Source organism: Ursus maritimus, unplaced genomic scaffold (assembly GCF_017311325.1).
Source record: "Ursus maritimus isolate PB19 unplaced genomic scaffold, ASM1731132v1 scaffold_22, whole genome shotgun sequence".
Taxonomy (NCBI): domain Eukaryota; kingdom Metazoa; phylum Chordata; class Mammalia; order Carnivora; family Ursidae; genus Ursus; species Ursus maritimus.
Window position 1 is genome coordinate 47,720,382 of NW_024424675.1, and position 26,051 is coordinate 47,746,432.

A 26,051-nucleotide genomic window follows, 5' to 3' on the forward strand; every position below is an offset into this window, starting at 1 on the left:
GGGGGGGGGGGTTGCCGGATGCGGCTCAGGCTGCGGTCCCAGGCGAGGGGCTCCAGCACCCCCACGGCGGGACCGGAGACAGGGAAGGCCGAGCACCCGGCACACTTGACGTGGGGACGCGCACGAGGAGCTCTGAGCCACAGGGCACGTGCGTCTGTCTGGTCGTGCCAGTCACAGCTGGCAATCGATCCCCAAGGAGGAAAACCTCATGCTCGTCCTGAGGTAGCCATGCCACCCTGAAGCCCAGGCTGGGCGGGGCCCGCGTCACCGGCTCTCCACCCCCACTCCACACTGGTGGCTCTCTGAGGCACGGTGATCCCGCTTTTCATCTGATCACCAAATAAAGCAAATGCACCACCCACTCTGGGATGGAGAAGGAAAAGAGGAAATGAACTCTTACGTTATTTTATTTAAAACAACCTTTTTTTGAGAATGTATTTATTCATGGCTTCTATTCTGCTTCTATAAACATGAAAGTTAAAATGCTGAATTATGTATTCTAGCCTTCTGTATTTAACAACTCAGACTTCCACGTGGAAAAAAAAATTGATCTCTGTGCAGAAGTGCTGCATTTTTTTCCCTAGAAAAATAATCTAGAATGTGCCGGCGTGAGTGTGGCTTGTCGCTAGGGACCCTCCCGGAACCCGGGCATGCCGACCGGGAACAGCCCGCACACGGCTACAGGCACTTACAACGCACACTTTCTGAAGTCACCCTGTGATGATGACGGTGTTTTCTTATTATGTTAGTTTCCTGCCTCTGCGGGAACACCACGAACGGGGCAGCTGAAGGCAACAAAAATCTACCCTGTCACGGCTGGGAAGCCAGAGTCTGAGACCCCGGCGTCGCAGGGCTGCGCTCCCCCGGGAGGCTCCAGGGCGGGGGTCCTTCCAGCCCCTTCCAACTCCTGGGGGTCGGGAGTCCTGGGCTTGTGGCCACATCTTCCCATCTGTGCCTCCCTCGTGTGGCTTCTCCTCTGTGTCTCTGTCTCTCCTCTTCTGTCTCTCTCTCTTTTTTTTGACAGGGAGAGAGCACACAAGCAGGGAGAGCAGAGGGAGAGGGAGAAGCAGACTCCCCACTGATGGTGAGTCATTGAAATAACGAGAAAGCACAAATCCTATTCAACTGAAACAGATGCTCTCTGCCAACCTGTCCGAACCCCTGAACTCCATGCCTGGTATCCAGCGCTCCAGCACAAGCAGTGAGCTTAGGATCCAGAAGCCGGATTGTGCAGAATGAGCAGCCCAGTAACATGGACTATAATTCTGCAGAAATGTATGTACAGGAACACTGCCCGCGGCCACCTGTCCTTGACCCCCCTGCCCCTCGCAGCCCCGCGGGAGATTCGGACCTGCCGTAAGAGCCGCCACACGAGCCAACGTTCTGGAACGATTTTGCGATAACGTCAAAGCCTCCAAGGAACCGCTAGTGATGCAAATGGGATTTGCAGGTTGCGGACAGCGGCACAGGGGAGCTTCCTCAAGAAGGGCACGCGAGTCTTTACAACCACCCGGATTTTTATCCTTCCTCCCACCGCCATTTCCAAAAGACTGCACTTCAAGTGCATTCGAGAAATGGATCCAAACATGAACCCCACTTCGTTTTTCCGTTTACAAGTTTACTAGGCTGTCAATTACTTTGTGTCAGAATATAGTGAAGTGCTGACGCGTCCAAACCATCTCCTGACGGTTTCCTAACCTTCCAGGAAGTGCATACAGCCGACTTACGCGCACGGCTCGGTGAATGTTCACGTCTGCACAGACATCAGGACACTGCGCGTCCCAGCACCCCGAAGGCGCCCCCTGGCCCCCCCAGTCCATACCCCCCCCCCAGGCAATGACTGCCCTGCCCTCCACCACATACATTTGCTTCAGGTCTTGGTCCTTGTGGGATCGTACACTCGGGGTCGGCTTTAGTCCCTCAGCACAGTCTGCGAAAGTCCCCACGTGGCTGCCTGGAGCAGTGGCTTGCTCTGGTTTGCTGCTGGGTGGTATTCCAAGGTCCGACCCCGCGACCCCGCGACCCCGCGCTGAGGGGCACCCGACCTGATGGAGCGCAGTGCTCAGATGGCTCTCAGACACGTCTTCCGCTGAACAGGGCTCTCGTGTCTGTTGCACGTACACCTGGAGAGGAAGGTCTGGGCCACAGGGTCCTTGTACGTTTCATTTTGGTAGATGTGGCCACGTGGCGTTCCTCGTGGCCGCACCAATTTACATTCCCTCCAGCCATGCAGGAGCGTCCCAGCTGGTCTTCTCTGCGCTCCCGCCCTGCCGTTCCATGAGGCTGTCGTCTGCGTTTCCCGTCCCCTGAAGACACTGGGCCACTGGTAAAGTGCTTGCTCGTCTCTTCCTTGAGTCACTGAGTTGCCTCTTTCTTACATTTTTGAAGTTATATGTATTCTGAATATGACTCTTTTGTCAGATATATTTATTGCAAACATTCTCTCTAGCCTGTGACTGGCCCTTTTATGCTCTTAAAGGTATCCTAGTGGAGAAATTAATAATTTTAATGATGTCCTCTCTATCGAGTGCTCTCCACGACCTGCTTAAGAAACTACCACCAAGGTCATGAAGCTATCGTTCTAGGTCTTCTTCTGCAAAACCTTTTACTTCTTATAATTAGGCTTATGATCCATCCCAAATTAATTTTTGTGCTTGGTGTGAGTAAGAAGTCAAGATTCGTTTTCTCCTCGACGTCCAGCTCACTCGGAACCACATACTGAAAAGCCTGTCCGGCCGTGGTGACCAGCAGAGGCGCCCCCGCGCACGGCAGGGGTGCCCATGGTCTGTTCAGACTACGCTGTGGTCGGCTCGCCTGCCGATTCCTGCAACTCCGTGGTCCGTGGGTCAGGTAGCCTCTTCCACCGCCCTCTTGCCCAGCTGTCTGTGACAGCCACGCCTTCCCCCTGTGTCCTGATGCTTACACGTCGGGGGCCCCGGGAGAGCCCTCCCAGGGTCGGCCAATTCCAAGCTAATACATAGCTTTCCTGCAACTATGCGTTCCACATGCAAGCCAACTATCAAGCTGCCTTATTCACCCCAGCACCAGACAACCAGGGGTGGTCCCCACGCCGTGGAGCCACTGAAGTCAGTCAACCGGCCACCTGAAGCCCCCTTGCTCTGGACTACCCACATGGTCCCTTCGGTCCCGAGGAGGCCGCAATCCGGGCCCCTGTGCACACTTTCCCAGCAAAGCCGAGCATCCCCTGGCCCTCCGTGCTGTGCCTCCCGCCTCCCGGCTCCCGGTCTGGCTGTGTCGTAAGGAATTTGATGTTTCCCCCAACTTCTCAAATGTGTTGGCATAAACTGTTCCCACTACTTTCTTATTGTTCTAACATCTACAGGATCTCAGTGGTGATCTCCTTTTCATACCTTTTATTTACAATTAGCACTGTCTTCTGTTCACACTGGTCACCTCTGATAGGAACTCGGGAGCTCGTGTTAATCTGTTCGGCTTTCTTCCCCGTTCTACCGATGTCTGCTTTCGACTTCACGGACATCCTCTCTTTCGTGCACACCTGCTTACTTTCGGTTTAATTTGCTACCCTTTTCCTCATTTCTTGACCCAGAATCAGACTAAGTGCAGCTGCAGGCACGAGGTCCTTCTGCCAGCTTCACCCACAGCGTCCTGTGGGTCCTGATGGGCTCTCTTTTCACGTCACTCAGTGGAAAATATTTTATCATTTCCATTGTGACTTATTCCTTGACTCGTGCATTATTTAAAAGCATGTTGTTTGATTTCCAAACATTTGGGGGATATTCCCGTATCTTTTTGCTGTTGATTTTTTAAAAATCATGATTTGACTGGGCTCAGAGAAGACGCTGATTCTGGTGAGATCTGCGTTGCAGCTGCGAGATCTTCACACTGTCAATGTTTTCAAGGGCATCGGAAAACTGCACTGACTCCGTGTAAATTTCAAATTAGTTACTCCTTGTTACAGGTCAGCCTCTCTGACCACAGACGGGACATGTCTACACAAAGTCGCAAGTTGAGTCAAGGAAGAGAATAAAACCTTGTGACTAGATGAGCTTGTTACAGAAATTCGGGGTCATTCAACATCTGGAAGCCGCTCAGATCTTCTCCATCCTCACTGATATCTGTCTGCTATCCCATCGATCACGGAGCAAATGTGTCAAAAATTCCCCACCGTAACGTGGATTCGTCTTCTCATTTGACTGCGGTCAACTTTTATGTCCTGTAGTTTAAAATTAAGCATATGCACGTTTAGACCCGTTACATTTCCTACGGAACTGACTCCATCATTATGTGAGGTCCCTCGAGTAATAACTCTTCAGTTTACTCTGATATTAAGATTAAAAACTTCCTTTAGGGGTTTCCTTGGTTTATCTTTTTTAAAATTTTTAAAAATTTATTCATTTGAGAGAGAAAGCTCACGTGAGCGAGAGCACGAGCAGGGGGGCAGAGACAGAGGGAGAAGCAGACTCCCCATGGAGCAGGGAGCCCAATGGGGGACTCGAACCCAGGACCCTGAGATCATGACCTGAGCCGAAGGCAAACACTTCACCGACGGAGCCCCCCAGGCGCCCCTCCTTGGTTTATCTTATTTATTTTTTCGTTTTAACACTTTCTGTATTTTTATTTATGAATGACATCACCTACAAACAGTAAAGTTTTTTCAAAGCAGATTTTTTCATCTTTTTATCGGAGGGTTTAGTCCATGTGCAATAATGGACACAGCCGGGTGAAATCTACCACCTTAATATTTGTTTTCTTTTCGTCCTTTATCCCTCCCTACTTGCCTTATTTCAAGAGAGTTAACTAGATTCCATGTTTTCTCTTCATAAGCCCTTGAGCCGCGCTCTCCGATTTCTGCCGCTATTCACGCAACTTCACGAAGGACGCCGGAAGCCTTCAACAGTCAAGCTCCTCCATCCCAGACCCTTTGCGCTGTTAGCATCTTGCGTTATACTCTGATCTCTGTTAAAAACCCCGTAGGAAACTCTAAATGTAGTTTTCAATGATCGCGATGCTTTCCTGCCACTCGCACGGCCACTTCCGCACATGGTTGGGGGGCCGCGCGTTCCCCGTCTGTGTGCGTGGACGACACGTCTCCACTCGGCCCCTCTGTGAAGAACACCGTGGCAGGTGTGCGGCCTCCCTGGGACTCTGCTGACTCTGTCTGGCTCCCCGGGAAGCAGTGTCTTCCTCCACTGGCTGCTTTTAAGACTCTTCTTTTTGTCGTTGGTTTCCAGTAGTTTGAAGGTCATGTGCCCAGATACCATTTTCTGTTTGGTGTTCATTCTGCTCGGGGTTTCCGGAGCTCCTTGAATCTGCAGGATGGCAACTCTCTTCAGCTTCGGGAAACTGAACGGCCCCGTTTCTGCCTCTGTCCTCAGGAAATCCAATTACACATGCATTACACACTTTCACCCAGCTTCATGTGTCTCTTTGCTTTTTTCCATTCTTTTGTTTTCCTTTTTTTAAAAAAAAAAGATTTTATTTATTTGTTTGACAGAGAGTGAGAGACAGAGAGAGCACAAGCACGGGGAGCGGCAGAGGCAGAGGGAGAAGCAGGCTCCCCGCGGAGCAAGGAGCCCAACGCGGAACTCGATCCCAGGACCCTGAGATCACGACCTGAGCCGAAGGCAGACGCTTCACCGACGGAGCCCCCCAGGCGCCCCTCTTGTGTTTCTTTCCTACAAGCTTCAGCACGGACATTTCCATTCTTCCAGTTCACTAACCCTATCGTAGGTCGTATCCAGGCCACTGTTCGACTAGGAATGACTTCTTAACTTCAGACATTGTATGTTCATTTCCAGAATGTTCCTTGAATGTGTCAGTACCGGGTGTCTTCCCGTCTGCTTTCCCGGCTGGGATTCAGGCTCAGGCTCTGCGTTTATGAGATGCAGGGCGTGGCAAGGACCGCGGTGGCACTTCACAGGCTGCCACTCTTCCGAAGACAGTCAGGCTCTTGTGTCGTTGCTGCTGCTGCTTCTGCTGAGCAGACAGACTCGGGAGGGTTACCGTCCCGCTGCGGGGCTTCACTCCCGTTGCCGTCGGGGCGGTCGAATTCAGCTTGGGTCTCACTCTGAGGGACTGACCCTCACTTCAAGGTGTGACCCCTCCAGGGTCTCCGCTGAAAGCCCAGGTGTCTCCCTTGTTTTGTCGTTTTTAAGTTGTATTTATTTACATAATCTCTGTACGCAACGTGGGGCTGGAACTCACTACCCCGAGACGAAGAGTCGCACGCTCCTCCAACTGGGGTGACTGCTGCCGCCCCTGGGCTGTCTCCCTTGTCTCCTTGACCCTCCCTGGGCTTGAACGGCCCCCTCTGTGCCCCAGAGCCACGCTGCTGTGGAAAGCTCTGCTCTGCTTCTCTCCGTGCCACGGCTGTTTTCGCTGGGACTCTGGAGTGTTGCCCTGTGGAGGCCTCAGAAGCTGAGAGGGCTCGCGTGCAGATTTGGGGGTTCCGTCTCTGTGGCTTCTTGCTTTCTGAGATTTGCTCCTCCGGCCCCAGCCACCTTCGGTGCCCTGAAGGACGCCCTCCATCCCCTTGCCACAGAGCACCCTGCTGTTCTGTACGTCGCCTGTTTCCTGCTCCAGGTTTGGGAAATAGGCCGGAAACACATCTGGGGTGAAAGCACAGCCCTTCGAGTCCCACCTGTGCTGGTCAGTCTCCAGGGTGTGTGTGTGTGTGTGTGTGTGCTGGCCAGATTCTCAAGTCGATTCTGCCTGGAGAGTAAGCCCGATACAAGCTGTCATGGTTGAAACTAGGAGTTCAGAAAGTTTTCAAGTGTTTTCTTTAAAATAACTCAATGACTTCTCCCTAGCGCCTGAGTTCCGTGCCAGTGCAAGACCAACAATACTCAACACTAGATCATTTAAGTTTGGGGGTTGTTTTTGGGGGGGTTGGTAAACACGACACCCAACGTGGGGCGTGGACTCACGACCCCAAGACCAAGAGTCGCGTGCTCCACCGACTGGGCCAGCCGGGCGCCCCCCGACCCCATATTTTAAATGCAATCTAAGTTAGTAAGTTAATGTCCCTAAGTGGGCAGCAGTCTTCATTTCATGCACACACACGCAACACCGAATCTCTGGCGTCTCTCGTTGGCTACCGTGCGAACACGGCAGGGACACGGAAAGGCACAAAGTGAACACGGATGTGGAGCATGTTTTGTGCCGTAAATACACCCAAGGAACAGCCTCTTATCACTGAAATTCTCTGTGTTCAAGAGAGATTAATGTCACATATTGAGAAGTTTTTGAAAAAAACTCTCTGAAATCAATCATGAGCCACAACATTTCAATGAGAAATTCAACAAAATATAACAGATTACATCTCTAAATACACCTGCTGAAAATTCCACGTTAGACGGCCGCCCAGTTTTACGGGACACAGTGTGAGATGTACGAACCAAACCAGACAGCTATCCATTCTGAAAGAGTTTCGTGCGCCCCTTCCCGTTGGACCACCTACCACAGCCTCCTTCTTTCTTTTTTCTTTTTACAAACCTGTTTCTTGCAGGTACTATGGAACCTGTCTGAAATGTTTTAATTGTTTTAAAATATTTTTAAATTTTTTAAAAAATTTTTAAGCAATCTCCATACCCAAAGTGGGGCTTGAACTCACAACCCCGACATCAAGAACTGCGTGCTCTACCGACTGAGCCAGCCAGGCGCCACAACGGCCTTAACATGTCAACAAAAGCCTTTCGGTACAACAGCACAGACCGACACCCCCAGTGCCGGTGCCCTTGTGAGCCCGCCGGTCCACACTGCAGCACCCGGGGAAAGCCAAGTGAGCAAATAAAAGGAAAAGCAGCCACAGGGCCTCTGAGTCCCCACCCAGTGAACCCAGAATGCAGATGTCTACACAGGCCACCTCTGCCACGGTATGTCCACACTGAGACATGAAATCTCTGAGACCTCACAGCTCAAAGAGCCCATCGTGACCATTCAAAAGCAGATGGGGACTTACTTAAAGCCACAAGACACTGGATCTCTTGGAAGGGTGACCTGCACTGACTGGTCTTTCAACACGTTGGCAACGATACCCTAAGCCTCTCTGAAAATGGTTTTTCTCCGTCTTCAGAACTTGCTTAATGGTAAAGCCTGCAACAAATGGTCATGGCAGGGGCAGCTGAGACTGCTCCTAGGCCACACCCAGCCACAGCCACGGGCAGGGTGTGGCCTGGAGAGGGTGGGGGGCTGCCTGTCAGACTCATGGGGAAGGACCTCTCTCCCAGAAACCAACCCACATCTGCCTCTGCCGATTCCAGATGCTGGAACGGCACAGCCTGCTTCCTTCCTAGGAAACCACGTGCTGCATGGCAAACGTGAGCCTCGGGGTCCTGACATCCCACCACACCACAGCCACCTGCTCCGTGTGCGTAAGCAGACACGGAACCTGACACGCCCAATGAAGGTGGACAAGAGCAAACACAAGGTGCTCTTTCTGAAAAGACGCAGAGCTTCAGTAATTCTCCACCAACGCTGTCGCCTTGGGAGACATGCCCTGCGACACACATATCAAGCACATCGCGGCTAGGCTTTGTCCGTGGGTTTTTCCAGATAGAATGGGGTCGGAGCTACTTGGCTCCTTTTTCCAGGGATGGGGACCTGCTTTTCTGCCCCCACAGCTGGCAATCCTACAGGGTCCTGGTGAACACAAGCCCTCGCCGGGAGGCTGGAGACACACCTGTCCCGCGGGCCCACCAAGGGGCCCTGAGAGGCCTCCGCCAAGGATTCAAGAAGCGCCAGCTTTTAAGTACACGCCAACACCTAGTCCCAGCTCCCGGCAGCTGCCCCCACCTGACGTGGTTCTGCCATCACCCAGTGGCCACCGAACCGGAACCCCAGGCCTGGCCGCAGCAGAGAGGCACGTGGAGACGTCTGCTCCCACGCAGACAGAGGTGTCAGGCCAAGCCTCTCCAGCCTCAAAGCTATCCTACGCAGCACAGGCATCTGCTTCCATAGTGTTTCCCTCGCAGCTCCTTCGCTGACTTCACGGTAAGGCTGTCGGAGCTCTGCGTGAGCCCATCAGGCCTGGGGAGGGGCACTGGCCACGCCGCGTGCGGGAAGAAGGCCCCAGGCATCCTGGGCAGGCCCTCGGCCCCCACAGAGACCCACCCAGGTGCCAGCCGGGGCCAACTCCAGAGGAGGCCTCGCTGTCAAGCCCAGGGCTCCAGGTGTCAAGGGGCATCGATCTAGAACAAGAGACAGACAAGTTACAGGTGTTCAGGAGGCGATGACACCACCTCGTGCCAGGCCCCTGCCCTGTCACCACGAGGACAACCTGTCCCACATCTGGGAGAGAGGCTCCCGTTAATTCTCAATGGACGGACACCCACAGCAAAATCCTCGTTAACAGAACACAACGTCTCCCACCAAAACCACCTTGTTGGAAAAGACCACGTAGGAATCATTTAATTAATTTCAAAGTCCAAAATATGTGGTTAAGCTCTTCTTAAAGATTTATTTTTCTTCAGGGAGACAAACAGACCTAACAGACCTTTCTTTTATAAACAACCCTCTGCCCCAGGAACAGGAAGGAGATTGTTCTGCGTGACCTTCCTGAGGCCCCAGAGGCCCTTCATCTGTGATCGTCACACAACCACCCAGCACTGCCTGCAAAGCCGCCTCAAGACCAGCGCGGGCGTCCTGAACCTGTTGCCGTCCGAACCGAACGTCTTTCCGCGAGGGGAGAAACTCCTCAGAGCAATCTCGTAAATATAAAAGCATACTACTATTTCGATTTATCTAAATACACGTTTATATTCTATAAACACGGACAACGAGAAGCACGGCACAGGGAGCACAGTCAATGGTGTGCGGTGACAGACGGCAGGTGCACCGTGCTGGGCACAGCTGTCACCTGAAAGTCACGTAACACTGTGTGTCGACTGTGCAGACACGAGTGGACACATATAACCAACTTAACTCCATGTAACGGAGTAACAGTTACTGTTGCAGAAGCTGGGTGCTCCCCACCTGGCTGGCTGAGCATGGAGAAGAGAGAGTGTGCACAACGGCGTCTAGCACGGAATCTCGTTATGACCCCTGAGCGCGCCCAAGGACACGCCAGGGACACACCAGACCCGTGCCGGGGACGCCCCTGAGTGCACGCAGAGTTTAGCGCACGTGCGTGCTGCTGGACAGGCAGCTGATCCGGGCTGCCCGCGACGTGGCGGCCACTCTCACGTCTTACCTGGGCTGGGGGGGGCAGTGCTGTCCTGGGCTTGGTCTGGCCGTTCACCAGAGTGGGCATCCCGGGCTCTGAGTGGAGGGTGGAGGGGCCAGAGGGAGGGGCTTCTGCTCTGCCATCAGCATCCCCCCAAGAGTGAGTCGGGCTGGTGCCAGGCCCTGGGGACACAGGAAACGAGTGTCACCCACGGGAACGAACACCAGGGGGCGGGCTTGCTGCGGAGTTCCAGAAGTGCCGCGCTTGGTCTTGCTGCTGTGAGGGGAGCGCAGCCGTGGGGCAAAGCCTGGGTCTTGCTGGAGGTGGGCGTTTGGGTATTTTTATCCGCTCGCCACCCCCAAACAGCAGGGGTCTCCGCATGTGACTTGTTTGGGGTGGGGGTCTCTCTCCCAGAAGCAAAATGATTACGACAGAGGGTTCTAGCACGGAAAGTGAGGACACATGAGAACATGGAGCACGCGCACACCTGTGGCCTTGGGAAATGATCTTCTGGAAAACACTCCAAGATGTGTCGAGCTGGCTATTTATCTAAAAGTGTAGTGACATCATCCAACGCGCTTTTGCAAAAAGTTATTTAAAATTCTAGTGTCGATCCAGATTTTCACACACGGTAAGAAATCATCTTTAATCCACAATCAGAACAGAAATCAGCTCAGCTGTTTCCCGCAAAGTGCTCCTGGACGTCCGGGCCAGCCCGTGGACACAAGGGTCAGGAAGGGACAGAGAGCCCCCGCCACTGCTCCCCCAGGATCTTTCGAGCATTCCCTCCCTGTGAAGAGCAGGAGAGAACTCGGCACATCGTTCTAGTCAGACAGGACAGCACCAGCTGTGACTTAGGGGACAGACAGGACAGCACCAGCTGTGACTTAGGGGAGAGCCTCAACTCTTTTTCAAAAGTAGTGTCTACGAGTCAACAGCGACAATAACCAGGGATGACGCTTTTCGGGTCGGAGTTACCTCGGATGTTGGAAGGACGTGGCACCTTTACGAGACACTCACCCTCCTGGACCCACAGAGAGCCGGCTTCCCTTCCCTTTGTTCCCGGGAAATCAAGCAGCGACCCAGGTGCGTGAGGCATTTCTCGAGGGTCCAAGAAGGCGAAGCCCATGTCAAGGTCCCACCCAGATCCACGCACACTCACAAATACAACTCGTAAAACAGAGCTACGTGTTAAGCCACGGCGAAGGCTTTTCACGGTTTCCAATCATTGAACAGTGACTGAGAACAGGCAGGGTCCTCACCTACCACTGGAAACGTAATAAAAGTAAGAGAATCAAGTTAAGCCAAATCAAAATAAAAAGTACAAAAGGTTCTTTAATCAGTTAAAGACCGTGGATCTGGAAAGAAACCATGTGCTGAATCTAAGAGCCAAGCCCATGTGATTAGACCATCAGACCTTCCCTAGAAGGTTCCGGACCATCCGGAAAGGTGAATGCCGGCTGCTCATCGCGGCTTGAGCACCGCCTGCACAACCCCTGAATTTAAACACCTGCAAACCGTCATCCCTCTCTTTCGCAAAACTGCCACGAGCAGACCACGTTTGTGCCCCACAATACTCCCCGCCTCAGGAAGACCGGCAGAATCGCGACGGGCCTCGGGAGCCCCCACACTGCGCGCCCTCCGCGAGAGCTGCTTCCCATTAAATAACGCATCTTCCCGTTTCTCCGACGACGAGCCCACGCCTGCTGGGATGGAGATGCAATTTGGGGCACTCCGAAAATTGTAACGGTGGTGAGCACGAGGGGGAGGGTCCCCGCCCAACAAAGCAGGAGTGCCCTCGGTGGGGAGCGAGGCTAGAAACGTGCGACCAAGTTGCCGGAGCCAGGCCCTGCTGCACCACATTCAGCTGGACGGAAAACCTGCCCGTGCCCACGAGGCCATCTGGAAACCAGCAGTCGTGGCAGAGAGGCGGCCGGCGCGGGCTCTGTCGGCCCTGACGCTTCACCACGAGCGCTTAGAGAACCTGCCTGTGAACCGGGCGGCACGGAGCAGACGGACGGACGGACAGCAAATGGAGTCGCTTCGGCTCCTTCTTGCGATCTCATAATACGTGGCGGTGGCTCAGGCCACACGGCTAATAGCGCCTCCGTGGGGACAAACGTCTCCGCAGCAGGCGTCCGGACCGCTTGCCACAACCACGTCTTCGCCACAGGACGGCAGCTCAGCCTCTGTCTGCCTGACTCCGCGAGGCGGCCCACCAGGGACGGGGGAAGGGGGGCAGCTACGATGGCGGGTGACCACAATGTTTTGGGAAACAGAGTTTTTATCTGGATATTTTCATTCTTCATTTTAGTATATACCTGGAAACAGACAGACTTTATTTAGGATGTCAGAAAATAGTATTTTTAAATAACCCATTTTCCCACCAAGTTCTCTGGCCCCTCTGCCTCTGGTAGGTTCTTACAAGAAAAAATGGGAAATTTAGAATACTAAAAGTAAGGAGGTTAAAACATCACAGGAATAACAAAATACCAAAACCCACTGGGTGACTTGACCCGGAATTAGTCACAGATGTACTAAAAGTAAACAGGAGAGGACTCTACTTCCCAGCTCCCCCCACTCCCTGCAAACTGGGAAGAGTCTGACAATCACACGTGTCCAGAGCACGCCCAACGTCAAGATGGGTCAACACACGTCCAGTGGCCCACACTCGAAGAGGAAGCTCGAGGAGAGAAGCCCACCCAGGACAGCCAGCCCTGCGGCTTCGCTCCGGTGTGAGACCTGCTGCAGAAGGGCCTGGGGTCCCGGGGAGGGGCCCAGACAGAGGGGCCCAGCAGGGGTGGCCGGCGGTGCTGCACCAGGAGCGGGGTCTAGACCCGGTCCAGCACGGTTCCCAGCACAACGCACCAAAGGCCTTTCGGACCGGCCCACACTGGAGGCAAAGGCTGGCAGACGGAAGACAAGTGAAAAGTACCGAAAATCACCCCTCGCTCCAAAGTCACCCGTGACGGCCGAGGCGGGCACTGGTCTGGCCCACCCGCAGCCCATGACGCGTGGCGCTCAGACGTGCATTAGGAGTGTTACGGGGGCGCCGAACGAGCGAGCCCCACCTCTCCACACAGCCACAAACTCCTGGTCGCATCCCCAAGAGAGGCACAAACCTGCCCAGTCGACCCCCGGTGCCCTGGGATCGCTCAGGCCCAGCGGTCTCGGCCGGCGGCACAAGGTCTGACGGGAGGTGGGGCGGGACCCACGTTTGGGAGCACGCGTTCAAGGGCTCACAGACGCTACTCTGTCCTAAACCCACAACAGCAGTGTGATGCATTTTCGGACGGGGCAATGAGGCCCCAACAGTCTTTAAAGCATGCCCAAAGCCAAGCAGCGCGTCCACAAGCACCCAGCGTCGGTCCAACTTCACAGCCAAGTCCGGGAACCGAGCACGGCGTCAGGCTGCTCGGACGGCGGCCTGGGCTCTTGACGACGTGCCGGGAAATGAAGAAACAGAAGCATTGCTCCCACTTGCATCTTTATTGGCCATAAGCACACGTCATCGCTCCAACACAGAAACTTAGGGTATTTCAGCGCTCATGAAAACAAAGTTGTAAAAACACCGTTTTTTTTTTTTTTAATTAGAGTAAAAATGAAAACAAGGATGCACGTCCCCAATCCCCAACACAAGAGCCGGCTTTCCTTCCTCCGCGGTAGTCGGGAAACCGCTGCGTCCACACTGGCTGCCACTCCGGCCCACCCACACACTCACACCCGCGGCACCCCTCTGCACTCGGGGCCTCCCATTGTGGGGTGTGCCCCCCGCACCTCGCTCCCTCCGGCACCCACGGTGAGCACCAGCCAAACAGCACGTCCCTCCTTGGACGGCCAGAGACCCCGTGCAGGCGACCGCCACGTCCACACACGTCCCCAGAACGGATCTTCAGGGCATCTGTGGCTCACTCCCGGGCTGGCGCCCAGCGGGCTCACAGGCCCTTAGAGGTCAAGGGCAGACGCCCTGGGTCTTGTCGGGGGAAGACAGTCCCCGGGAGCCCGCTGCTGGGCTGCTCGGCCGCACCTTCCGCCGTTTCTCGGGTTAGTCTGTCATTTGCTCCCGGATCACTGGAATTCGGCTGGAGACACTTAAGCAGTAACAACACCCAACTCCTTTCAGAACGCTCGCATGCAACGGGCATTATCTAGCGGAAACAAAGCAAGGATATGCGAACGTCGCTCCCACTGCCAGGGAACGGGCACAAAGGCGGGGACGAGGGCCAGCAGAGGGAGCCCGCGCCTGTCCCTGCGCACAGGGCCCTCGTCCGGCCCCCCTTCCTGACTCACCCGGGGCTCCCGCTTCCAGGCCCCGCACTTATAAGCTCGACAAGGCTGCTGGCTCAGATGCCTCCATTTCAGTGTGACACGTTCGAACAAACACTTGCTGTTGCCCTAACAACCACACACGGAGCACCGTGTCCGCCGGCACGTGGGCCCTGCAGGCACAGCCTCCTGAGCGACCCGCAGCCAGTGCAGCCAGATGCCCCACAGCACAGGTCCCGACGGACGCGCCCCCCTCCCCCGCTGCCTCATCTCCCCCCGGCGCTCCTTCCAGCACTTACGGGACAGGGAGTGGGCGCCTTTGGGCAGGTAGTCCAGCAGCAGGGAGCTGTCGTCCCCCAGCACGTCCGCCTTGAGAGACAGCAAGCTGTTCTTGCTCAGGAGGGCCGCCCGCAGGTTGGCCACGGCGGTGGCCTGGTGCAGAGCTTCCTCCTTCTCCGGCGTCAGGGGCGGGCCCAGGTAGCTGGCTTCTCCTCCCAGGAGACCCTCGTCCACGTGGCCGAAGAGCTCAGCCCTCTCCCCGCGGCTGTCGGAGCTGCTGGCTTCGGTGACAGTCAAGTCCGCACCTGGGAGAGGAAACACACGCAGGTCAGCTGAAGACTCTCCAAGAGGGAAGTGGACACATGAGGGACGAGCTTCCTGACACCCAGCTGCCGGTCCCGTCCTGCCAGCCGACGCCCCTCACCTGCCCCGGCACAGTGGTGACGTCTCCGCCGAGGCCTCGGGGCGGGGGGGTCCGCTCAGAACATTGGGGGTGCCCCCTCCCCAGACAAGAGGACGAAGACCCGCTCGAATGTCTGCTCTGGGGCTGAGCGCCAGAGCCCGCGGCGCACGTGCGGTACTTTCATCTCTCAAAGACAACGCGACTCAGAATTGGATCCACGACCCCACAGAAGAGCTAAAACCACGAAACTCTTAGAAAGTCTCCACACTCCCGGCTTGGGCAACGGGCTCTCAGACAGGACATCGAAAGCACAAGCAGCAAAACAGATGAACTGGGGCTCTGTCAAGGCGGAAAACTTCTATGCCTCAGAGAACACCCAGAGAAGGTGAGAAGACAGGGCGCCCGGCCCGCTCAGTCGGTGGGGCCTGCAGCACGTGACCTCCGGGTCGTGAGTTCGAGGCCCCCACTGGGTGGGCCTACTTACAATGAAAGAAGGAAGGAAGGAGGGAGGGACGGAAGGAAGACAGCCCATGAAAATATCCACAAATCCTACATCTGATATGAGATCCTATTCAGAATACATAAAGAAGGTTTACAACTCAGTAAAAAGAAAAATCGTCCAGTTTTAAAACGGGCAAAGGTCCTGAGCAGATATTCATCCAAAGAAGACACATAATGACCAGTGGGCAACGTCCAACACTGTCGGTCATCAGGGACACGCACCTCGAAACCACGAGAGTCCACTTCACACCGACCAGAGTGGCTAGAATGCGTCAGGCCAGTCAGACGGTCCCAAGGGCTGATAAGGATGTAAAGAAACTGGCCGGCTCCTCGAGAGACCACACAGAGTGACCACCCGGCCTCCAGCGTCCAGAGGAGTTGGTACCCAGAGTAGTGAAGACACACGTATGTGCAAGCTGACGGCGACACTATTCGTGACAGAAAGGGGAACAACCCCGATGTCGGGGGATGACGGGCAAGCAAGACGGTCCCTCCTCGCAGCGCACTCTTGCTCGGCCGTGAAAAGCAGCGAAGTGTGAACTCGCTACCAGGCAGATGGGGCCTGGGAGCCAAGGCAGCCTGAGCGCAGGCTGCTGACCCCCAAGTCCCGATGAATTCCACCAGGAACATCACGGACGACGTGCAAGCAACCCTGTGCCCCCTCGCACAAACCACCCCGCAAATCGGAGTCCCGGCAAGGGTGCCCGAGCCCCCAGGCCACGTCTCGTCCGTGCAGGGAGGTTCTGGAGTCAACACCACGTGCAGGAGGCCGGGGCTTCCCACGAGGCTGCCTGCCCCGAGCATCTCCTGGGACTCAAGCTACACTGTTTACAAAAAGCTTGAGTGGACACCAAGCGTCCAATCTCACGTCTGAAAATGGGTTGAGCTCCAAAAATGCATTTGTAAGTTGGTCACGTAGGTCCGCCCACCACACACTTGTGACACGCACACACGTGCTTGCTCACGGACACACGTGGGCACACAAGCTATGCTTCCTCGGGCAGGTACCAGCAACGGCCAGCGCTGGTTCCAGCGAGACAGGAAGACCCTGCCCTCTTGGGGGCACAGGAGGGACAGCACGAGACAGCGGCTGCTCTGCAGACACAGGACACGTGTGTGGCAACAAGAAATGACCACACGCCAACTGCACGGGCAACGGAGAGTCACTCAGGCTCATTCCCTGACCTCTTTTTAATAAACGAAGCAAACAGGACTAAAGATACCAACATCTAATTGTCAAGGGCGATGTGTTAAATGTAAAGGGTTTATTCTAGGGGGGATACAGTGTTTTTTCTCGCTTCCTATAAACGATACATCATAACATTTTGAAAATTTAGCTCACAATCTTTAGCTGGAAAGCAAAAAAGAGATTGTAATTAAAATAAGCAGAATTTTTAAACGATCAAAGGAGATCAGGCAGCGTTAGTCGCAATGTGGGTATCAGCAGATTCGGAATGGAAAGAGTGTGTTCCAGCCACGTGAGCTCCAGGGCCAGGGGGACGTGGCTACCATGGAGGGAGGAGGCCAGGAGGGCAGGGAGGGAGGGGTGTTGACCTCACAACCAGGGAGTCCTGTGGCGGGGGGCACGGCCTGGTTGACAGCCGGCACCCTGTTTCCCCAAATCTCCACCCTTCACGATTCTTTAAAGCGCTCACGAGGTGCATTTGAGAACGTCTGCACGGAGGTCACAGCCCAACCGTGCTCAGCCTGCCACCTTGTCCACCAAAGAGCCACCCGGTGTGTTCCCTGTGCAAACAACACACGGAAGTTTCTAGAGAGTGTGCGCCACTGGGCACACTTCCCTGCCCCCACCCAGGTGCTCACAGCCCAATCAGACTCAAATGGGGCAGAAAACCGTTCAAAAAAACTAAGTATGCATTTCACCCAACATTTACCTTCTCACTTTAATGTGTCTAAAACGCATTCTCTATTTCTAAAAGGTCATGTTTCTTTATCCAAGTTCAAATCAAGTTTCCTCATTTTCTTAACTATCAAAAAGTTTTCACATCATTCCATAAATCCTCCTTAGTTGAAATATATGTATAATTGAATAAATACATAATTGAATCAATTACTTTGCTAACCATATAGTCAGTAAGGTGATTCGATGGGTAAGAATCAGGTTTTGGGCAAATCGTACTGGAACAACTAGACACCTACACACAGAAGTCAACGTGACCCACGGACCCACACGTCACACCCGAACCCATGACACATCCAGGAAAAACACAGGGGGATGTTTGTGACCTTCAGCAGGGATTTCTGTGCTAGGACTCAAAACATCGGAGCCATAAAGGAAAAAGGTTTGCAAATCGGGCTTCGTCAAAACTTACAAGGTATGCCCCTCCAGAAACAACGCTAAATGAAAGTGAAGCAGAGATGGAAAATGTTCGCGAGACACACACTTGTTATGAGAATAAGCCGAGAACTCTCAACTCAGCTCTGAGAAATGGGTTCAAGACGCGAACAGACACTTCCGTAAGCAGAGCGTGAAGAGTGGCTCGTCACGGCCAACACTTCAAACCCAACAGCACAATCCACCCGGGTCGGACCCACAAAGAAAGCCGTGCGAAAGAAAGACTGACAGACACATGGAAAGAAGACCAACAACACGGCCCATCCAAGGAGTGCACGGTGCAAACAGGAGGCGAAACTCCACGCCCTCCAGAACGCTTAGAGACGGAAAAGCGAACAGTACCAACTGCTGACAATGACGTGAGGCCACGGGGACTTCACACAGAGCCAGCACGAGCCTCAAGTCCCAGCCGTCACGGCCCCGGGAGTTCGCCCACGAGGAATCAAAACTCACACGGGCACAAAGCCATCCCAGGACGTCCCAGGGGTGTATTCGTCACGCCGGAAACCACCGGAATAACCGTAATGCCCACCGCAGCGTGTCAGAGCCAGACAACAGACACACGCTGGAAACCGGGTTTGGTGATACACGCGTGACAATGCAGACAGACCTCAAAAGCTGAAAAGCACAGAAGCGCAGACCAACCGGCGGCTGCCAAAGTGGGGGGTAGCGACCCAGGGGTCCTCGGTGGCCGACGTGCTGGGGGCTGAGGTCCGTGGACCGTGTCAATGTCCAGAAACGGGTGGTGGCAGTGATGGCATTCTGCAAGACGTTAGCCTTGGGGAAACGGCCTCAGGGGACACGGGGCCCCTCTGTGTCATTCCTTACAGTTCATCATTCCTCTACAATAACCTCAAAATGGAAAAACAAAAGTTAAATAAAATAAGCCAGACACGAGAGCAGGCGCTGCAGCTCCCAGGCCACGCTGGTGACAGGCGTCGGAGTGGCCGGGTGGGGTGGGGGGTGAGCAGAAAGGGCGGGAGGGGCCGCTCCAGCAACGGAAGTGTTCTTTCTCCTGATGGTGGTTCAAATTAGAAAGACAACACGCAAAGCTACGGAGCAACCAAAATTCCTCACACTATGGGGGGTGCAGACACTGGGCAAGTCTGCAGCTCCTTAGGAACTCAAGGCACCCCTTCCCGGGACCCAGCCACCACGCTCCCAGGTATTTGCTCAAGAGAAAGGAAAACGGGCTTGCCGAAAATGTTCACAGAAGGGCTCTCCATCATCGCAAAAACTGTCTCCTGGAGCACACGGCGGCGTACTCGGGCACCAGCACACCAGGCACAGCCCGGCAGGTGCCGACCACAGGGAGACGCAGCCACGCACACACCCCGTGGCCGGGCGCCCGCCGTGTGGTTGCATCTGGAGGAAGCGCGAGGCGGGCCGGGTAGGGCTGTGGCAGCAGCGAGAGGTCCCCCGGGACTGGCGCGTGTCAGGTGTCAAAGTGACCCTAAAAACGGGACACGGACTGAACTCTAACGAAATGCTCGCCCGAGTGTTTTGGGGTGAAGTATGCTGACGTCTGCCAGGTACTCTGAAATGCACTGAAAAACAAGATGGGTTTTCGATGATCAGATGGAGAAGCGTGTAATAAAGCAAACGTAGCAAAATGTTAAGTGCAGACTCTAGCAGCAGACACGCTCATGGCTTTTTCAACTTCTTTTTTTTTTTTTAAGATTTTATTTATTTATTCGACAGAGATAGAGACAGCCAGTGAGAGAGGGAACACAGCAGGGGGAGTGGGAGAGGAAGAAGCAGGCTCCCAGCGGAGGAGCCCGATGTGGGGCTCGATCCCAGAATGCTGGGATCACGCCCTAAGCTGAAGGCAGACGCTTAACCGCTGTGCCACCCAGGCGCCCCTCATTTTTTTTTTCAACTTCTAAGTGTAAATATTTCTCCAATAAAATGTTAGGGAGAGGAACAGAAAATTATTCAAATTCGAAATCTGTGTTTACTGTATGTATAGTATACTTAAGAAAAAGGAAGAAAGAATGACAATTTTCGCCAAAAAAACTTCCTTGGGGCCCCTGAGTGGCTCAATCAGTTGAGCATCTGACTTTTTTTTTTTTTAAGTTTTTATTTATTCATTTGAGAGAGAGAGCGCACAAGCAGGGGGAGAGGCAGGGGGAGAGGCAGAGGGAGAAGCAGGCTCCCCGCTGAGCAGGGAGCCCAACGCAGGACTGGACCCCAAGACCCCGGGATCATAACCTGAGCCAAAGGCAGACGCTTCACCGACTGAGACACCCAGGTGTCCCAAGCATCTGACTCTTGATTTCGGCTCAGGCCACGATCTTGGGGTCCTAGGATTGAGCCCGACATCAGGCTCCGTGCTCAGTGTGGAGCCTGCTTAAGATTCCCTCTCTCCCTCTCCACCCCCCCAACCCATGCTCCCTCCCTCTCTCAGAAAGCAAACAAACAACAAAAAAGCCCCACTTCTTTATTACGTGTGTAACCCTAGGTAGGCTGATGATAATGGTCCTTACGTGTCCAGGTCCCAACCTCCAGACCTGTGACTATGTGACCTCACACGGCAAAAGGGATTTTGCAGGTGATGGAGTTAGGGACCCTGAGGTGGGAAGATGATCCTGGATTATTCTGGTGGGTTACTGTCCACACAGAGTCCTTCTAAGCAGAAGAGGGAGGCAGGAGGGCGGAGCGATGTGGGGCCAGGAGCCAAGGAAGGCAACGCCTCTAGAAGGCCAAGGAACGTTCTCCCCCAGAGCCTCCAGAAGGAGCACAGGCCACCTCCCCGCTTCAGACTCCTGGGATCGGTAAGACACGCGGTTGTGCTATTTCAGGCCGCTAGGCTCGTGGTGATTTCTCACAGCAGCTGTAGGAAATGGACGCACCCCTAGGAACACCTCCAGAATGTACCGGAACAAGCACCAGGGGCAGCACTGACTTTCACGACCCAAACTGGCAACAGCCCAGAGCCGTCCACATCAGGACAAGACGTCCGCGGTGTGCACTCGCCCAACGGGGCCCACACGCGTGGGAAGGCACAGCCACGGCTTCATCCCACAGCCGCGTGCCTCAGAGAAGCTGGCGGCAGATGGCGTCCCCTCTGGGGGAGGCGGTCCCCAGGACTGGCGCGAGGGGCTGCTCATTAGCCACCTGGACAATGAGGGGTTTGCACCTCTCGTGTGTACGTGATACTTCGGGTTTTTGAAGTTTGAAAAAAGCAGTGGCATAAGAATTTTCAAATGAACACTTTACAATAACACTACTCCTCTTAAAATCTCCATTTAAATGGAAGTTCACAAGCTGTGCTTTCACATATATATATATATATTATATACGTGTATATATAATCTCACCCTGAAGATTTCCACACAACCCAGTCCCTCCTTCTCGCCGCTCATGCCGGGCACCACAGACGCGGGCAGCCCCAGGCTCTGGCTCCCGCCCCACGTCAGAAGACCCTCCGGGCATCGCTGCCGAGGTCTACAAACACCAGAAGACAGTAAGCACTTGGTTGACAAAAGCCCTTGAGTTCAGACCAAAACAGGATCCCGCGAGATGGCCGTCCGTCCGTCTGTGGACCGACCACAAAACCTTCGCTGTTAGCTCCGTGAAGCTGCTGGGGGGCCGCGCCCTGGGCTCGGGAGCTGGAGAGGGCTCCTTCCTGCACAACCCTACGGCACAACGAGGTGGCCACACTCCCTGCAAACACAGGTCCCAGTGCTGCTCAGCAAAACGGCAGTCGTACCAACGCATGCACGTTCCACGGAGACCCCCTTCCTGAGCGGGAGCCCGGGTGCTGCCTGGCTCACGGGGCTTCGAGAAGCACCTGGTCCTCCTGCTTCAGCCTGACAGCCTCACGACGCGGCCTGCCTTGTCCCACACCAACCGGGACACACTCCGGTTCCCCTGCGGAGCTCCCTGTGGGTGGGGCGTCCTCCCAGCTCTGCTGGGCACCCCCGGTGACCTCAGTGTCTGCACCTGGAAGAACGGGGGGCTGAGCTGGATGTCCGTGAGAACCCTTCAAAGACTCATCCTTCATGAACTTGGTGTTCTAGAAAATCCAGACGGCAAAGAAGTGCTTTCGTTGGGAAAAGAAGCTGTGGGAGCTCAGCAAAGCCGAGGTCGCAGGTTCCTCCATCAGGACAACGATTCCGAAGTGTGGCATCGGGCACAGATGAGCCAAGAGTCACAGGCATGACCCCCAGGCCTCCTCCACCCGCGGGCCCCTTCCCACCAGACCCACCCACGCGGACATCTGCCCTCTGCTACTGCCCCGCTGTTCCGCATCACCAGCCTCTCCCGGCCTCCCGGGTCGGACGAAGGACACTCGCTCCCTCTCATCTCGGCGGCAGGCGCTCCCATGACGGCCCCTGGATTCGCGCTCTCAGCCAATATTCCAACAAAGACGGCTGCTGTCTCTGTCGGGTCCCCAGCTGCCACCGGACAGACAGCAACGCGGTCAACCAGAACGGATTCCGCACAATTCTGCTCGTACCCGAAGGAAGAACATCTGGGGGGTCTACAACTGAGCTTGAACTTTTGAGGAAAGGATGAAGAGCAGAAGGGGTCACGGGGTGGAGCTCCGAGGAACAGGGTCCACCGGTGGGGGTGCTGGAGGCAGGTCCAGTCCCGGCCCCACAAACCTGGGGTGCAACTTTCATTCGGGCTCTTTTACCCCCGAAACACAAACACCAGCCTGAGCAAGATGACTTTCTCTACGAGGAGCGATCGGTTTGCTGAAGCACGGGCGGTGGCACGGTTCCCTCCAGGAGAAGTGCGCCAAGTGCGCGGACAGTCATGTCCTGGGCGCTGGGCACTCTGCTCATCCTTTGTGTCTCCAATCAGAACACGGACCTGACATGTAGCTTAACTCAAACCCACAAGCTTCACCGCTTGTCCAGCGAATCCGTCCGCGCCCTCCTGGGCTTTAGGACGGTGCCGGCGGGCAGACAAGACAGTCCGGCGGGGGCGTCTTCTCCCCTCCTGCCCTCGCAGAGCCTGCTTGGCAGCTCCTTCTTCAGCCCCAGCGAGGACCCTCTAACCTCAGCGGGGGCAGCGCGGACTCCCCTCGCCCGAGAGACGGTGCACCTGCGCCACCCCGCCCCCCCACCCAGGGAAGAGGCCACAAGGGCGTGAGGAGCCGGCTGGGAGCCTACAGACACCACCTTCACCTGAAGCTGTCCTGTGGTTCCGACACGTTCTTAAAAATCCCAGTATGCCGAGATCCGACTCTACAAAAATCTAGGTATAAACATTTACTTTACAAACCACACACTTTATTGTAGCTACAGAACTCTCTTTTCCGCAAAACCCTTCAGGAACATGAGGACAAGCACCTGGGCTCTTCCCATACCGGCTTCTGAATTAGCAGGGACAGAGCTCCTCATCGGGGGTCTGGGGCCATCTCGGGGCCACACACAAAGGGGGGAGCCAGGCCCCAAGGAGGACGAGGGGAGGGAACGCGGGTCTGGCCACAACTTTACGCGCAGCCGACCTGCGCCCGCGAGCTGTCACACAAGGGAACTGCTGTAACTCAGAAGTAAATCCCACGGACACTTTCTTGGAATCCATTGGGTTAAAATGCTCTTGACCTTTTGCTTGGAAAAATCACTCGATGCTAACAGGCTCCGAATGACCACAAGTCAAGGTGGGAACACACAGAAGGCCCGGGACCAGCAGCCCTGGTTGAAGAGCTGGATATCTGAGCATCTGTCCTGAGCCCCCAAATGATCTGCAGGGACCGCCTGACACATTCCCTTGGAATAGGGCCCTTTCTCCCACAAATAGGATGAGAATTTAAAACTACTCTTCTCCAAGAGGTAATAAATACGGAACGAAAACAAACTGAGCTCCGCTGGGATCACAGCTCAGGCTCCCGCGCCCGGCCCCAGCTCCAGAGTAGAGGAATAAATGGCCACCACAGCAGGCAGAAGCCATCCTGTGCGAGCCTACAACCTCATGTCCTTGTCTCTGCAACTCAGAATAATCTAACAGAAGCGGTTCACAGTTGCCGTGGTAACCCAAGGGATTTAAGACATTAGCAAAAGTACACAGCCGAAAGCACTTGTTGGACTCTAAAAACACCTTCTGCTTGACAACTGCATTGAAAACCTCAAACCCACAGGCCTGAGGAGCAAACATTCTTCGCTGTGCTGATGGGCCCTCAAACCGCAAGGCCTCCAGCATCACAGCCCGCTGGGCGGCTCACGGCACTCAAGCGGGCGTCCCAGGACAGGACTGCAGCACTGACCACCCCAGAAGGTTCCACACAAAACATGTGTCCTTAAGTCATTCACCAGGGACTGCGGCTTCTCGGAGTTCAGTCAGAGCTGGTGACGGATTCTAAACAAAGTTTGGAGCGCACGGCGCGTACCTCTCCTTACCAACAGCTGGCGGGGAGGGAGGCGGCTTTTCTAGCAGCTCAGAAACTTCATCTTCTTCTTAGCTCGGTTACACTCCAACAGTTGTGGGGCGCTGCCCGTCAGAGACACGTACGATGACTGGACACACTTCTGGTGGTCACCAAACTCGGGGACGGGCTGCTATTGGCATCTGGTGGATGGAGGTCAGGGATGCTGACACCGTCCTAGACTGCCCAGGACAGTCCCCACGGCAGAGTCATCTGCCCAAGGTTGAACAACCACGATTCAACCAGCTTGTACTGAACACGCAGGGGTCTGGCCGTGTGCTCAGGGCTGGGAACACACAGGGACAGGGAATGACAAGGAGTAACACAAGCTAAGCGCATCTCGGGGAGGCACCGCTGAACGCATACGGAGTTTCGGTCTGGGATGATGAAAACCTTTTGAAGATAAACAGCAATGAAGACTGCATGACAACGTGAACGTGCTTAATGCCAATACGTTCTATACTTAGAACGGGTTAAAGAGTAAAGGAGATGGCGCATGTGTCTCACCACGATATTAAAAGCTAGCCTATCGAGAGCAGAGAGCAGGAGCCCGGGCTCATTCAGGGGCCCCACCCACCCTGCCCAGGAAGCCTTCTGCGCAGGGGAATGGGCAGGTGCCCCCCACCCGAGTACAGGATGCTTACCACCCGGGACATTTTGCAGGACCATTACCCCAGTTTGCTGCCCTCACCTCCGTCCATTCCCACGTTCCAGATGATTTCTGACCTTCCTGGAGGGCCCTCCCCAGGACAAGACCTTGCTAAGATGCCTCCACCCTGCTCTGGTCCAACTCTATTCCACCGAATGTCCTTCCTCATCCCTCCCCACCCCACTGCACCTGGGGCCGGGCTGGGGCCGGGCTGGGGCCGGGCTGGGGGGAGCCGGGTCCCCCATCTGCCGCGGAGAAGGGCTAGCAGTAACCATCACGCGGTCCGCAGCAGGAAGGGCACCTGGTGTTTCGTAAACGTCTAGATTGTTACCCACTTGTCTGGGAGACAGACACAGAACTGTCGTCCAGACCGTGCGGACCAGCTTCAGCAAAGCCAAGCACAGAGCCACACTGACCCTAACGCAGGGCCGGACGTGCAGTCAGGGGGACCCCTCGAGGTGCAGCAAAACGCCCAGCAAGTGCAAGAGACCGACAGGTCTGTCAGCTTGAACCACAGAGCCGTTCTGGCTGGAAACGAGAAAACATCTCTCGCTGAGGAGTGCTTTACTGCCAGAGGCCTTCAGGTCCCTCCAGGTCGAGATAAGCTCTTGGCCAGGGACAAAACACGGGCACACGATGGTTTGCTCAACGTCCACAACGACCAAAACTCCCGTCTGCTGGACAGAAAACCCAGAGCCGAGGCCCCGGGACAGTGAGTGCCTGAGACATCCCACCTCCGCGTCACCTCATCTGATGCACTTTTCCACCTTCTAACCTTTTAATGTTTACATCTTTCAAAATGAAGATCCTCTCACCGGTGTTTAAGAAAGGCCGCCCTATAAAAAGGAAAGCAGACCCTTCAAACTGACCCCACGCCAGGTGTCACCCCTTTTCCAGCTGCTGACCCCTCAGCTTTAAAGAAGCCCTCCCTCAGCTAGCCTCTGCATGCCGGTGACACGGGCAGTGTCTTGCTGGGGGCCCCCAAAGTCCTACTGCATGCTTCACACACAAGACAAACGGCCACAGGGCCTCAGACACGCAGTGCACTGGGGCCGCGGTGGCAGGACAGGGTCTCAG

General features: G+C 55.0%; 1 protein-coding gene across 1 annotated transcript in view; it reads right to left on the reverse strand.

Moving 5' to 3' along the window:
• The window catches only part of ZBTB46 (zinc finger and BTB domain containing 46), a 63,590-nt gene that overhangs the window by 10,237 nt on the left and 27,302 nt on the right, over window positions 1-26,051 (reverse strand). Inside the window, exon 3 of the mRNA XM_040638604.1 lies at window positions 14,710-14,994. Coding sequence (XP_040494538.1) covers window positions 14,710-14,994 — 285 coding nt within the window. The remainder of the gene's footprint in view (window positions 1-14,709; window positions 14,995-26,051) is intronic.